General features: G+C 40.5%; 1 protein-coding gene across 3 annotated transcripts in view; it reads left to right on the forward strand.

Moving 5' to 3' along the window:
- Positions 1-13066, forward strand: part of CUX2 (cut like homeobox 2) — a 384154-nt gene that overhangs the window by 36760 nt on the left and 334328 nt on the right. For all 3 annotated transcript variants that reach the window (XM_051972782.1, XM_051972780.1, XM_051972781.1), the window contains exon 2: positions 6121-6261. In XM_051972782.1, the coding sequence (XP_051828742.1) occupies positions 6259-6261 (3 nt within the window). In that variant the 5' untranslated portion in view covers positions 6121-6258. The remainder of the gene's footprint in view (positions 1-6120; positions 6262-13066) is intronic.

The raw sequence follows: 13066 nt of genomic DNA on the forward strand, positions 1-13066 counted from the left end.
TTGCATGGTGCTTCCAGTGGAGGGAGTCTCTAGACCTACTGAACATCTCAGAACTCTGGACAGCTCTCTGAGGCTGGTGCCTTGGGACAGAGTCAAGGAGACAAGAGATAAAAGAGAGAAAAAAGTAGAGAGAAGAGAGAGTGCCTTCCTCATGTAAAAAAAAAATGACCCTTTATGTAGGTATACACATATTTACATATATTTACTTCCCATCTACTTTGATTGAGAATTCCCTATATGAATGAAAAGCAGGGTCAGAACATGTCCCATATATACCATCTATCTATCTAGCCAGCCAGTCAACCATCCATCCATCCGTCTAAATATCCATCCATCTATCCATCTATCTACCCATGCATTCAGCTACACACTCATCCATCTATTACCGATCTCTCTTTATTATATATGTATCTATGTATATATAGATATGTGTATACATACACACACTATATATCCCTCCCATCTCTGACATCCCCTGTTCTGAGGCCCTTCCTAGCTCTGACATTTCCTGTTCTAAAGCCCTTTCCATCCCTGACATCCCTTGTTCTAAGCCCTCTCCCATCTCTGACAGCCCCTATTCTAAAGTCTCTCTCAGCTCTGACACCCCCTGTTCTAAGGGCCCTTCCCATCCCTGACATCCCCTATTCTAAGCCCCCTCCCAGCCCTGACACCCCCTGTTCTAAGCCCCCTCCCAGCCCTGACACCCCCTTTTCTAAGGCCCCTCTCACCTCTGACATCCTCTGGCTTAGGTCCCTCCCATTTCTAGTCTGGGGACTAAGTCTCCCAGTCTCATGCAGGATGGAAGTAGAGTATTCGTCATAGACCAATCCCGTTTTGATCAGCTGTCTAGTTCTACTTCTAACCTAGATTTGTTCATCTCTCCTTAGGTAGCCTATTGGGGCCCGTATTAGTGCCAGGCCTAGTGCATTCAAATGCATTCAGTCCTACTGCAATTTAGAACTCCTGAGCCCAAGCAATCCACCAGCCTCAGTCTCCCTGGTACCTGGGGTTACGGGCATATGCCATCAATCCCAGCTCTGTCAGTTCTTCTAGGATCCCCCAAGCCCTGACATCCTTTTTTTTTTCTCCCAATCCAAATAGATTGATGCTCTCTTACAATAACAAGGCCAATCAATAATTATTTATCGAATGCTTGCTGTGGCTAGCTCTATGCTAGGAATTGTTGAGTATATATCACTGCATTGGGGAAACCAATCATATTCAGAAAGAACCTAGACAATCACACGATGCTGTATATAATCCAAAGCTGGCTTGTGTGGTGATGCCTTTAAACTTTGTAGGAATTCCTTGGATGATGATTTGAATCTCCCCTGGACTTGGCAGAGAAAGCCTTTTGTAAAAAAAAAAATGGGTTATGAGCTAATCTTTGAAGGAAGTGTGGTATTTTAAGAACATCAGAAGAGTTGGGTATTCCAAATGGGGACAACTGGTAAGGTTGGGTATTCTAAATAGGGACAATTGTTAAGGTTAGATATTCCAAATGGGGCTAACTGAAGGAGGGAAGACAGAGAAATGAGGAGACTAATGAAGGAAATAGCCAGACCCAGCTGAACCTTTCCCTTAGTCAGAGAGAAGATATGATAGGTCAGAAAGACTCAGTTGATAATATTACTTAAGAGCCAGAGGTTCTTCCTTGGGATGCACAGACCCCCATGGAGTTTGCAGGTAGATTTTGGGTCTCCGTGAACTTGCATGGGGAAAATATTACATCTTTATTTTTATCGACTTCTAAGTGAAATTTAGTATTACCTTGAATAATGAATTCTAAAAAATGATTCCGGGAAGGGATTGCCATAAGGGTCCTTGACACAAAAAAGGTTTCAAAACCTTGCTTAAAAGAGTGCCAAATGTTTAACCTTTATTGGATTGCTTGCAGCCAGTGGGAAGGGGGAAGATGGAGGAAGGAGCAGGGGGAATTTGGAGCACAAAGTCTTGTAGAAGTGAATGTTGAAAACTATATTTATATGTATTTGGGGAAAATGGATTATTGAGAAAAAAATACTTGGAAAAAATTTTTAGAGACAACTATGTGATGTAATGGGTAGAATACAGGCCCTGGAGTCAGAAGGACCTGAGTTCAGATTCAGCCTCAGACACTTACTAACTGTGTGACTCTGGACAAGTCATATAATCTCAATTGCCCTTCCTCCCCCTCAAAACAATGCTAATCTTGAAACCAGGAAAACTTGAATTCAGATCTCACCTCCACTAGCTTTGTGACACTTAAGTGACTTACCCGATGTCACAAAGTTAGTGCCTCAGTTTCTTCATCTGTAAAATGAGGATCATAATTACTTGTAACTCTTCTTAAGTTGTTTATGAAGTAAGTTAACATACTTAAGTAGTATGTCTTAAGTATGTTCACATGAGATAATGTGTGTAGTGAGGAATAGTTGAAAGTACTTAATTGCTACATAATTGTAAGTAATAATAATTGTAAACCTTAAATCGCTACGTAATTATCTTTGTTTTGTGGGATGAATGGGATCTGAACAACCTGTGATGTCATCAATATGGGGAATTTCTAATGGGGAAATTTCCTCAGTTGAAACTTATCAGCAATTTGTCATTATATTGTCTTAAAGAACGGCTTGGATATGTTGACTTACCCAAAGTCCTGCAACTAGTTAGTAAGTGATGGAGGCAGGATTTAAACTCATGTGTTTCTGCCTCGGAATTCAAGACTCTTGATTTCCCATGCTGCCTTTTCATCCCAACATTACTACTGCAATTATTAGTGTTCTAGCTCTGAGATACAGCCCAAATGATTGTTGACCACATCAAGCAGGATGTTTGGTCCAGACCTAAGACATCGAAGGCATTGACAACTCCCACTGTGGACATTTCCTCCTCCATCTCTTGTCACTTTGAGTTCTAGAGAGACTGAGAGCTGAATCACCTTGAGCAGTGTCACACAGTTAGTACATAGCATAAGCAGTATTTGAGCCCATCTCATCCTGGTACTCTATCCATTTTGTCACGCTGCCTCCATAGGCTGAACATATTAACTGGAAAACTTGGTTTTTGAAAAACAGAAATAGCTTTTAACTCAGAACATTTCTCCTTTGGCTTTTCCAAGGACCCCACTGTAGTCACCCTAGACTAGTCCACAGCAGAACTAACCAGGATGGATGTCCACCTCCAGGACTTGGTGTCATGATGCCTTCTTATGCATGGAATACCCTTATCTCTTTGTTTAGTGCCTTTCCATCCTTTAAAGTCTAGTTCAAATGCTCCCTCTTCCACAAAGACATCATTGATCTCCCCTCTTCCCAAAATGCTTCCTACTGAATTCTCACACTTTGTGGTATAGCTCCTTAATTTGCTTATTTTATAATGTTGGATGTAAGAATTTTGTATTACTGTCTTATTCCCTTACTAGATTGAGCTCCACAAAAGTAGTAACTTTTGTCTTTTTATTTTGCAACCTCCTTCCCCCAATTGACATCTGATCAATGTTTGTTGAATGAATGAATGAACAAGACATCATCCCTGACGGCAGAATTCCTTTTTTAAATGTTTGAAAGAAAGAATGAATGAATGATACATATAACACTCAGAGCAGAAATCCTTTTTTACAACATCTGAATGAGTGAATGAACAAGTGACAATGAATGAATAAATGATATGTAACACTCAGAAAACTCCGTTTTAATGAAGTTAGAATGAGTGAATGAACAAGTGACTGGATGAATAAATGATATATAACACTCAGAAAACTCCTTTTTAATGAAGTCTGAATGAATGAACAAGTGACTATGAATGAATAAATGATATGTAACACTTAGAGAACTCCTTTTTAACGAAGTCTGAATGAGTAAATGAACAAGTGACTAGGAATAAATAAATGATATGTAACACTCAGAGAAGAGCTTCTTTTTAATGAAGTCTGAATGAACAAGTGACTGAATGAATAAATGATATGTATCACTCAGAGAACTCCTTTTTAACAAAGTTTGAATGAGTGAACGAACAAGTGACTATGAATGAATAAATGATATATAACACTCAGAGAAGAACTCCTTTTTAACGAAGTCAGAATGAGTGAATGAACAAGTGACTATGAATGAAGAAATGATACATAACACTCAGAGAAAAACTCCTTTTTAACGAACTCAGAATGAGTGAATGAATGAACAAGTGACTATGAATGAATAAATGATATATAACACTCAGAAAAGAACTCCTTTTTAACAAAGTCTGAATGAGTGAATGAACAAGTGACTAGGAATAAATAAATGATATGTAACACTCAGAGAAGAACTCCTTTTTAACGAAGTCAGAATGAGTGAATGAATGAACAAGTGACTAATGAATCAATGATGTATAACACTCAGAGAAGACCTCCTTTTTAATGAAATCTAAATGAGTGAATGAACAAATGAATGTGAATGAATAAATGGTACATAACTTTGTGAGCAGAACTAGTTTTTAAAGTTTGAATGGATGAATATGAATGAATAAATGATAGAGAACAAAAAGGAACAGTACTCCTTTTTAACAAAATGCGAATGAATGAATGAAATATAATCCTTTGAGAACAGAGTTCCTTTTAACGAAGTCTGAATGAATGAGTGAACGATACCTGACATGCCGAGAGCAGTTCTCCTTTTTAACAAAGTCCGAATGAATGAAATATAATTCTATGAGAAGAGAACTCCTTTTAACGAATGCTGAATGAATGTGAGTGAATGAATGATACATCACACTCTGGGAGCAGTTCTCCTTTTTAACAAAGTCTGAATGAATGAATGAACAAAATATAATCCTTTGAGAACAGAACTCATTTTAACGAAGTCTGAATGAATAAATGATACATAATGTTCTGAGAGCAATCCTCCTTTTTTACAGTCCAAATGAATGAAGAAAATGGAGATGTGAAAGCTTTTCTAGTTGACATTATCCTGCAATCTCAGAAAATTCTGGACTAAAATTTGCCACTTTGGCTGACCAGAACTTAGCTTCACTTCATGAGGGAGCATGGGAAGGACTTAAGAAAAGTCTTTGAGAGGGAGGGCTCCCCAAGGATTTAAGAACTGATTTCTTTTGTCTATTTTTACTTCAGTGTGTCTTGGGAGGGGGATGCACACAAGAGGAGAGCTGGGATAAGCACTCCAGGGTTTATACCAGCGGAGAAGGAGATCTGGGACATTTATAAAGCATTATTTGTGAATTCTCCTGCTGGAATTAAAATATGTGTTTCTTGCCTCTTGCCCAGTCTGTGGGTATGTGTGTGTGTGTTTGTGTGTGCACATGTGTGCACGTCCAGCTCCCCGCGTACATCGCTCTAGATAGAGACATAGACGTGCACACATACAGATGGGGGAGCAGGCCAGCACTCTCCTTGTTAAGGGTCTGTTAGCATTTTATTATTATTAAATATTTATACGGCGCTTGTAAAGTGTACATGGCGCTTTTCAATAAATAAAATTATGCCAGATAATTGAAGTCCCTGCTCTCAAGAGCTGACATGCTAAACCCTGGAAAGCAGAGCTGTGTGAGAACATAGGCTTTCAGAGGAGATCCAAGGGGAACACAGTTCTGGAAATAAAACGGGACCTCCACAGTGTGGCTATCTGGCCATTAGGAAGTTGGGGGATGGGATTGTGGATGCCTGCAGCAACTATTGCACCGTAGCTGGAGAATGAGTTGAGGTGGAAAGGTCAACAACCTAGCTTGATGGGAAAAGAAGTGAAGATGTTGGGGAGGGAGAAGAAGGATTGGGGTTGGGATATAGGATGGGGTGGGGCAGCTCCAGGGTCAGAACCAAAGGGGAAGAGAAATTTCAAACAGGAGGGAGACAGAGTTGTAGTCCCAGGATCTGAGTTCAGCTCCTGACCGTGCTCCTTAACCATATTGTGTCTAATTTTGGACAAACCCTCCTTGGACTTCAGCGTCTTCATCTGTAACATGAAGGATGGAGAGTAGACAGAGCATCTCAGAGGTCCTTTCCAGCTCTGGCTCCTATGATTTCATTTCATTTTTATTTTGCTCCTTTTATGGCGGGTTATTATTTAACTTGGGGTTTGAGGGAGTGGGTGTGAAGAAATTGCTCCCAGCTCCAGCCTAAGGGGAAATTATCTTTCCCGATTTTTTCAGTGAAACACTGTTCTAAACTCTTTGGTGCCAGCGGTTTTCGAGGCTTCTGGGGCTGTCATTGGATGTTATACTGGGGGGAAAATCCCCACCTGCTCCCCGTGCTAACGGATCAAATCGCCCAGGCGTACACGCGTGAACATGGTAGGTTTCTGTTTTTTCTCTGCATCTTTATACCCGAATAAGTCAAGCATCGCTTCGTTTTTGGAAAGGGAAGCTGGGTAGGCAGGCTCTCACTTAGGCGGGCCTTCCCTTCCCAACCCAACCCAACGGAGCTGGAGCTGCAGTTTGGAAGGGCTTGAAAGCTGCTGGTGCCCGGGAATTTGGCTGCTGTCTCTGCATGGTGATATTTTGGGCTACACACATCCTTATTAGCATAGTAATAGCTCCAAGGTCCTGATTCATTATCCAGCCCCACTCTGTAGATTGATGCAATGGAACTTAATGGGTCCATATGAGCCATTCGGGCTTGTTGAGTAAACAAGGCTCATTCTGAAAAATTGGGTAAATATGTGTTTATGCAGAAGATCATTACCCTTCCAGGCTAGCAGGTAGCTAATTTCAGTACCCGGAGCTGTTAACTTGAGAGGGGGCAGGCCCTGTATCAGATGAATCCACACTCGCTCTTTGCTTGTTTCTCTATTATGTTAAATATCTGGACAGTTTGACCAGCCAACATTGTGATTGTTGTTTGTTGTTTAGTCATTTTTCAGTCATGTCTGACTCTTCGTGACCCCATTTGAGGTTTTCTTGGCAGATGTACTGCAGTGGTTTGCCATTTCTTTCTCCGGCTCATTTTACAGATGAGGAACCGAGGCAAATAGGGTTAAGTGACTTGCCCAGGGTCACACAGCTAGTGAGTGTGACACTGTAGATACTGTTTGGGAATCTGTCAGCCCAGAGGGTTTTCTCTTTTCTGTTCCTTGCATTATTAGTCATTCCCCCAATCTCTGCTTTCACATGGCCCCCACCCTAGTTGGACTTTTGTCTTCTCTTTCCACAGTTTCCTCCATTGGGTTCCCTGCCTTCAGTCTCTCCCATCTCCAATCTGTCCTCCTTGCAGCTGCCCAACTAACTTTGAAAGTCCAGGTGTGATCGCATCCCTTCCCTGCCTAAGTAGCTGCAGTAACTCCTGGCATTAAAAACTCATCATAACCTGCCTTCAGCTATCGCTCAAGGCTTCCTGCATACTACTCCCCATCAAACCCTTTATATCCCAGCCAGGATGCTGCTCACTATTCCTTGTGCACAGGATGTCATCTCCCACCTCTGAGCCTTTATCCAGGCCGTCTTCCATGCCTGGGTTACCCCTTGAGTCCCTTTAATGTTACGCTCAGAGTCCATTTTTCTTGATTCTTCCAATTCATAAGGTCATAGCTTTAGAATTTGAAAGGATCTTAGAAATCACCAGTTCCAACCCCTTCATTTGACAGGTGAGGAAACTGAGGCAGAGACTTACCCAGAAAAGATGATGGAGTTAGAAATAGAAGTGAACTTAGGGGCCAAGAATATTTCTATTCTTTCTGTCAATTAAGTTTAAACTGATCCTGTGAGGTTGAGTAATTGTTCAATTAGTACCATTTAGAGGAGAGACCACAACCCTGATCTCGTGACTGTCGGGTCAGCTCTTCCCACTGTAAGGCTGGTGGCAAGAGATCATGGTTAAAACTGGAAGTTGCCTCAGAGGCTATCTAGTCCAACTTCCTGGCTTTATAGAGGAAGGGAAATTCAAAGTGACTTGCCAAAGGCAATGGGGCAAGATTCGAACCCAGATCCTCCTTCTTCCAGCTTTTATTGCCATCATGTAGACAACACATGCTGCTTAAACTTTTTATACCTTTCTCAAGACCTCCTTTCTTTAGAGGAAACTAGATGGTTCACTGGCTAGAGTACTAGCCCTGAAGTCAGGAGGATCTGAGTTCAAATCTAGCCTAGAATACTTATTAGGCACTAGCTGTGTGACTCTAGACAAGTCATTTAATCTCAATTTCCTTGCTAAAAAACAACAAAAAAGACTGCCTTCCTTCAAATAGACACACATCATCCATCTCCTGTCAGGCTTAAATCCAGATATCCATGGTCCAGTTCTTTGGTTCTCTTTTAAAAGCCAATGACCTGATTCTTTAATCATCATCATCTTGCTCTGTGTGCACAGATTGCCTTGATTATCTTGTTTCTCGTGGTGCTAATGGTTTGTCATATTTGAGCAGAACTTCTTTCTTCTCCATCCCTTCTCTTCTCTCCTTCTCCCCCAGCAATCCAAGGGCTAAGAAAAATGTCGAATTAACCAACCAACCCCCTCCCCCCCCATCTTGCTGACGGGGAAGCCGGCAGCCTGGACAGAGGCAGTGTCTCCTATACATTCCCTTAGAGAGTCATTGGCACTGTGGGGGATGGAAAGAACCCTAGAGCTGAGGACACAAGGCCTGGATTTGAATCCCAGCTTGGCTGCTTCCTCACAGCATGAGTCACCTCTCTGGGCCTGATTCCCTCATCTGTCAAATGGGGATAATAATAACACTTGGCTTACACGATTGTGGTGAGGATTAAATGAGATAATATATGGAATATATAAAGAGCTGAGCCAAGTTTAAAGCACTGTGTTCATGAAAGCTAAAATTTTCATTATCACCGTTATTATTGTTAGCTCATGATTGTGACATCAGAATTTATTAGCTGTGTGTGACCCTCGATAAGTCACTTCTCTGGACCTCCTTATATGTAAAATGGGCATAATGATACTTCTAGGATGCTAGAAGAATATAATTTATTTGCAATAAATTAAATAAAAATACATTGCATAAAATAAAATACTGTCTAGAATAGTATAAAATATTTGTAACTAGATTTAAGGCACCTAAGAGGCCATCTAATCCTTAGCTTCTTAAACTGTTGGTCACAACCCATATGGGGTCTGGTAACTGAATGTGGGGGTCAGGAAATTCTGATTTATTATCAATAGATATTTGATCTGTCTACCTATTTTATATACTAGGAATCATGTAAAAATTTCTCGGGCAAAGAAGCCTAAGTGGAAAAAGTTTAAGAAGCCATGATCTAATCCAACCCCTTCATTTTATAAAAGATAGATTTTTTTCAATTTATATATTTTATTCTTCCCTTTTCCTTCTTCCCACTAAAAAAAGAAAAACAAAATCCTTGTAACAAATATGAATAGTCAAGCAAAATAAATTCCCACATTGGCCATCTGCGGGAAAAAAAGTGTTTCATTCTGCATCTTGAGTCCATCACCTCTCTGCCAGGAACTGGGATGCATGCTTCATTTTCACTCTTCTAGAATCATGGGTAATCATTTCATTGATCAGAATTCTCTAGGTCTTTCAAAGTCCTTTATCTTTACAATGGTGTCGTTTTAGAAATCATTTCCTGGTTCTATTCTCTTCTGTTAATATGTTCATTCTGATCTTCCTGGGCTTCTCTAAAACTCTCTCTTTAATCATTTCTTATGGACAGTAGTATTCTATTACATTCATATGCCATAAGTGATCCAGCTGTTCTCTACCTGATGGGCTCTCTCTTAATTTCCAGTTCTTTGTCCTTCCAAAACAACAACAACAAACCCTGCTAGAAATATTTTTGTACAAATAGGTCCTTTTTATCCTTGTTTGGTCTCTTTAAGGTTTAGACCAGGGGTCCTCAAACTTTTTAAATAGGGGGTCAATTCACTGTCCCTCAGACTGTTGGAGGGCTGGACTATAGTAAAAACAAAAACTTTGTTCTGTGGGTCTTTAAATAAAGAAACTTCATAGCCCTGGATGAGGGGGTTAAACGTCCTCAGCTGCTACATCTGGCCTGTGGGTTTGAAGACCCCTGGTAAATTTAGACCTTCCTTTGGTATCTCTGGGTCAAAGGGATACATGCACGCTATCATGATTTTGGGGGCACAATTCTCAATTGTTTTGCAGTATGGCTTAAACAAAAGGGTAACTGGTTTCTCACAGCCCCTCTAGTATTTGTCATTTTCCATTTTGTCAGCTTTGGTAGCCTGATGAGTGTGAAGTGGTACTTCAGAGTTGCTTTAATTTGTCATTAGTGATGATTTGAACCAATTTTTTTGCACATGGCTTTTAATAGTGTGGATTTCTTTTTCATTTTATAGGTTAAGCAAACTACAACCCTGGAGGCAGCGAGATTTGCTCAAGGTCACACTAATAGGAAATGGCAGAGCTTTATCATTTGATTCCAGAACCAATGTTCTAATTAGTGGAATACATTGCCCCTACATTCGCCTTTGACATCTTTCCTAGATTATTCCCCTAAATGCCCACAGCAGTATCATGCTGCAGAGCAGAAAACACTAACTCTTGAACCAGAAAAATTGGGTTCAATTTAACCCTTTCCATTCATGTGACTTTAGGCAAGTCATTTCTCCTTCTGGGATCTCACTGTTCCCTTTTCTACCAGATTGGACCAGATGCTTTTGCAGCGTCTTGCCGCTGTTATTTCTATGATCTATAATGTTATCTCATATTTTTGGACTCCAGTTTTCTCATCCCTAACATGACAGGATTGGTATTGTTGGTCCCTGCTAGCTGTAAGTCATCTTATTTCCCTGGACCTCAGTTTCCCCATCTGTAAAATTCAGGAGTTGAGCTAGTTGTTTTCTGAGAACTCTTTCAGACATAAGTCTATGATTGTGTGACCTCTCAGACTTTCAGTCTCCTCATATAAAAAATTTTTTGGGGGGTGGATTGGATGTTTCCCAAGATTTTCCTCCAGACCAAGGGTCCTGCGCATTTATAAACACCTTTAGGTGTGTATTCACACTTTTTCTTCTTTGCTTTCTCTACATGACAGTCCATCTCCTTTCCTCTGCCTCCAGGACAGTGTTTTCCAGGCAAAAGGGTTCTAAACCCCAAGCTAGGCTGCACGTCCCTTATGGCACAGTGCCCCTGCTGCACCCAGCACAATTCTTTCCTCCCTTTTTATCTCAGTGCTTCAACAACTCTGTCAGAGGGTGGGGTATTTTTGCTTATGCAGTTTATAACCACATCACTTTCCCTGATTTTGCCTAAATTGCTTCTTGGCTTTTTTTTGGAGGAAGTATAGAGGGGCAGGGTATGTACCATGGGGTAAATTTGTACACACAGATACCCGATATGTCCCCTCCAAAATAACTCTGACAATATGGTGGAAAAAGACTTCCCACAGATTATGGGTGTGAGGATGCATGTGCGTATGTGGGCGTGTATATACATATATATTATATATAAATTGTTATATGCCTGTGGATATATATACACACACATACACACATATATATGAGTCTGTGAAAGATTGCCTGCTTTTCCCTGTTTTAAAGAAACCTGCCAGGCAGCGCAGTAACGCTGTTTGAGACATCACACCATGCGATTGTTGGCCCATACAGAACAGTCAGTCTTTTCTGAAAAGCCATCCACAGAAGGTTCCTGATCGCTCATTTCACCATATTTTTTCTGGGGTATGATAGAGGGCCGCCATTTCCTAAAGCTTGGAAATAATGAAAGGTTTCTTGGAACCAAATGGCTAAGTAGTGCACTGGAAAGAGCTGTGGGTTTCAAGTCAAAGATCACATGACTCCCCATCATCGATTGCTTGGTATGGGAGACGCTGGCAAAGAACCTCCCAGCATGGAGTGCCTGTGTCAAAGAAGGCGCCGTGCTTTATGAGTGAAGCAGAATTGCCGTAACTTAAAAGAAATATGAAATGCGCAAATTTAGGGACATCTCCACTCCAAACGTTCATGTGGGCTATTTGTGTCCCTAGTGTAGTCGAACCTTCAGAGCTCCCATTGCTTCGATCAGCCACAGTTGGACACACTATACTTGACTCTAACATAGTGAGATCATTTTTGTCCTCTTCAGGAATGAAGGACTTTTGATCTGATTTTTCTTGTGCAGCATGATCATTGTGGAAATATGTATGAAAGAATTGCACATGTTTAACATGTATTGGATTACCTGATGTCTAGGGGAGGGGGTGAAGGGAAGGGAGGGAGAAAAAATTTTGGAACACAAGGTTTTGCAAAGGTGGATGCTGAAAACTATCTTTGCATGGATTTTGAAAATAAAAAGCAAAAAAAATGTGATTTAAGATGCATTAGTTAAGGATTAAATACTAAACTTCACCTGTGCATAGCAATGTTAGATCCATTCATATATATATATATATATATATATATATATATATATATATGGATGGGTGTCCATGAAACTGAGTTGTGACATTAAAAAAAGCACACACACACAAAAAAATGAAGGACAACCAAGCCATCAAAGAACCTGTGTGATCTTGGTCATGTCACTTGACTTCTTTGAAATTAAGTTTCCTTATCTGTACAAAAACAGGGTTAGATCTATGATTTTGTCATCTATTCATGCTTGCTTCTCCTTTCTAGGGGGTTATCCATGTCTTTCGCTACCCAGTCCTCTAGAGGCCTTTCTCTTGGTCTTTTGTCTGGATTATCAGCAGTCCTTCCCAGTCTTCCCTCTTTCATAATATCATTGATTTTGAGCTGTCATGGATTTTGGCAGTCATTGAGTCCAACCTCTTCACTTTACAGATTAGGAAACTGAGGCCAAAAAAGATAAGAGTAAGGGGCAGCTAAGTGGCACAGTAGACAGAGCACCAGCCCTGAAATCAGGAGGAACTGAGTTCAAATCTGGTCTTAGACACTTAACACTTCTATCTGTGTGACCCTGGGCAAGTTACTCAACCCCAGTTTCCTCAGCAGAAAAAGAAAGAAAGAAAGAAAGAAAGAAAGAAAGAAAGAAAGAAAGAAAGAAAGAAAGAAAGAAAGAAAGAAAGAAAGAAAGAAAGAAAGAAAGAAAGGAAGGAAGGAAGGAAGGAAGGAAGGAAGGAAGGAAGGAAGGAAGGAAAGAAAAGAAAAAGAGATGAGAGTATATTAGAGATCATAAAAGAAAAGAAAGAGAGATGAGAGTATACTAGA

Source organism: Antechinus flavipes, chromosome 1 (assembly GCF_016432865.1).
Source record: "Antechinus flavipes isolate AdamAnt ecotype Samford, QLD, Australia chromosome 1, AdamAnt_v2, whole genome shotgun sequence".
Taxonomy (NCBI): Eukaryota; Metazoa; Chordata; class Mammalia; order Dasyuromorphia; family Dasyuridae; genus Antechinus; species Antechinus flavipes.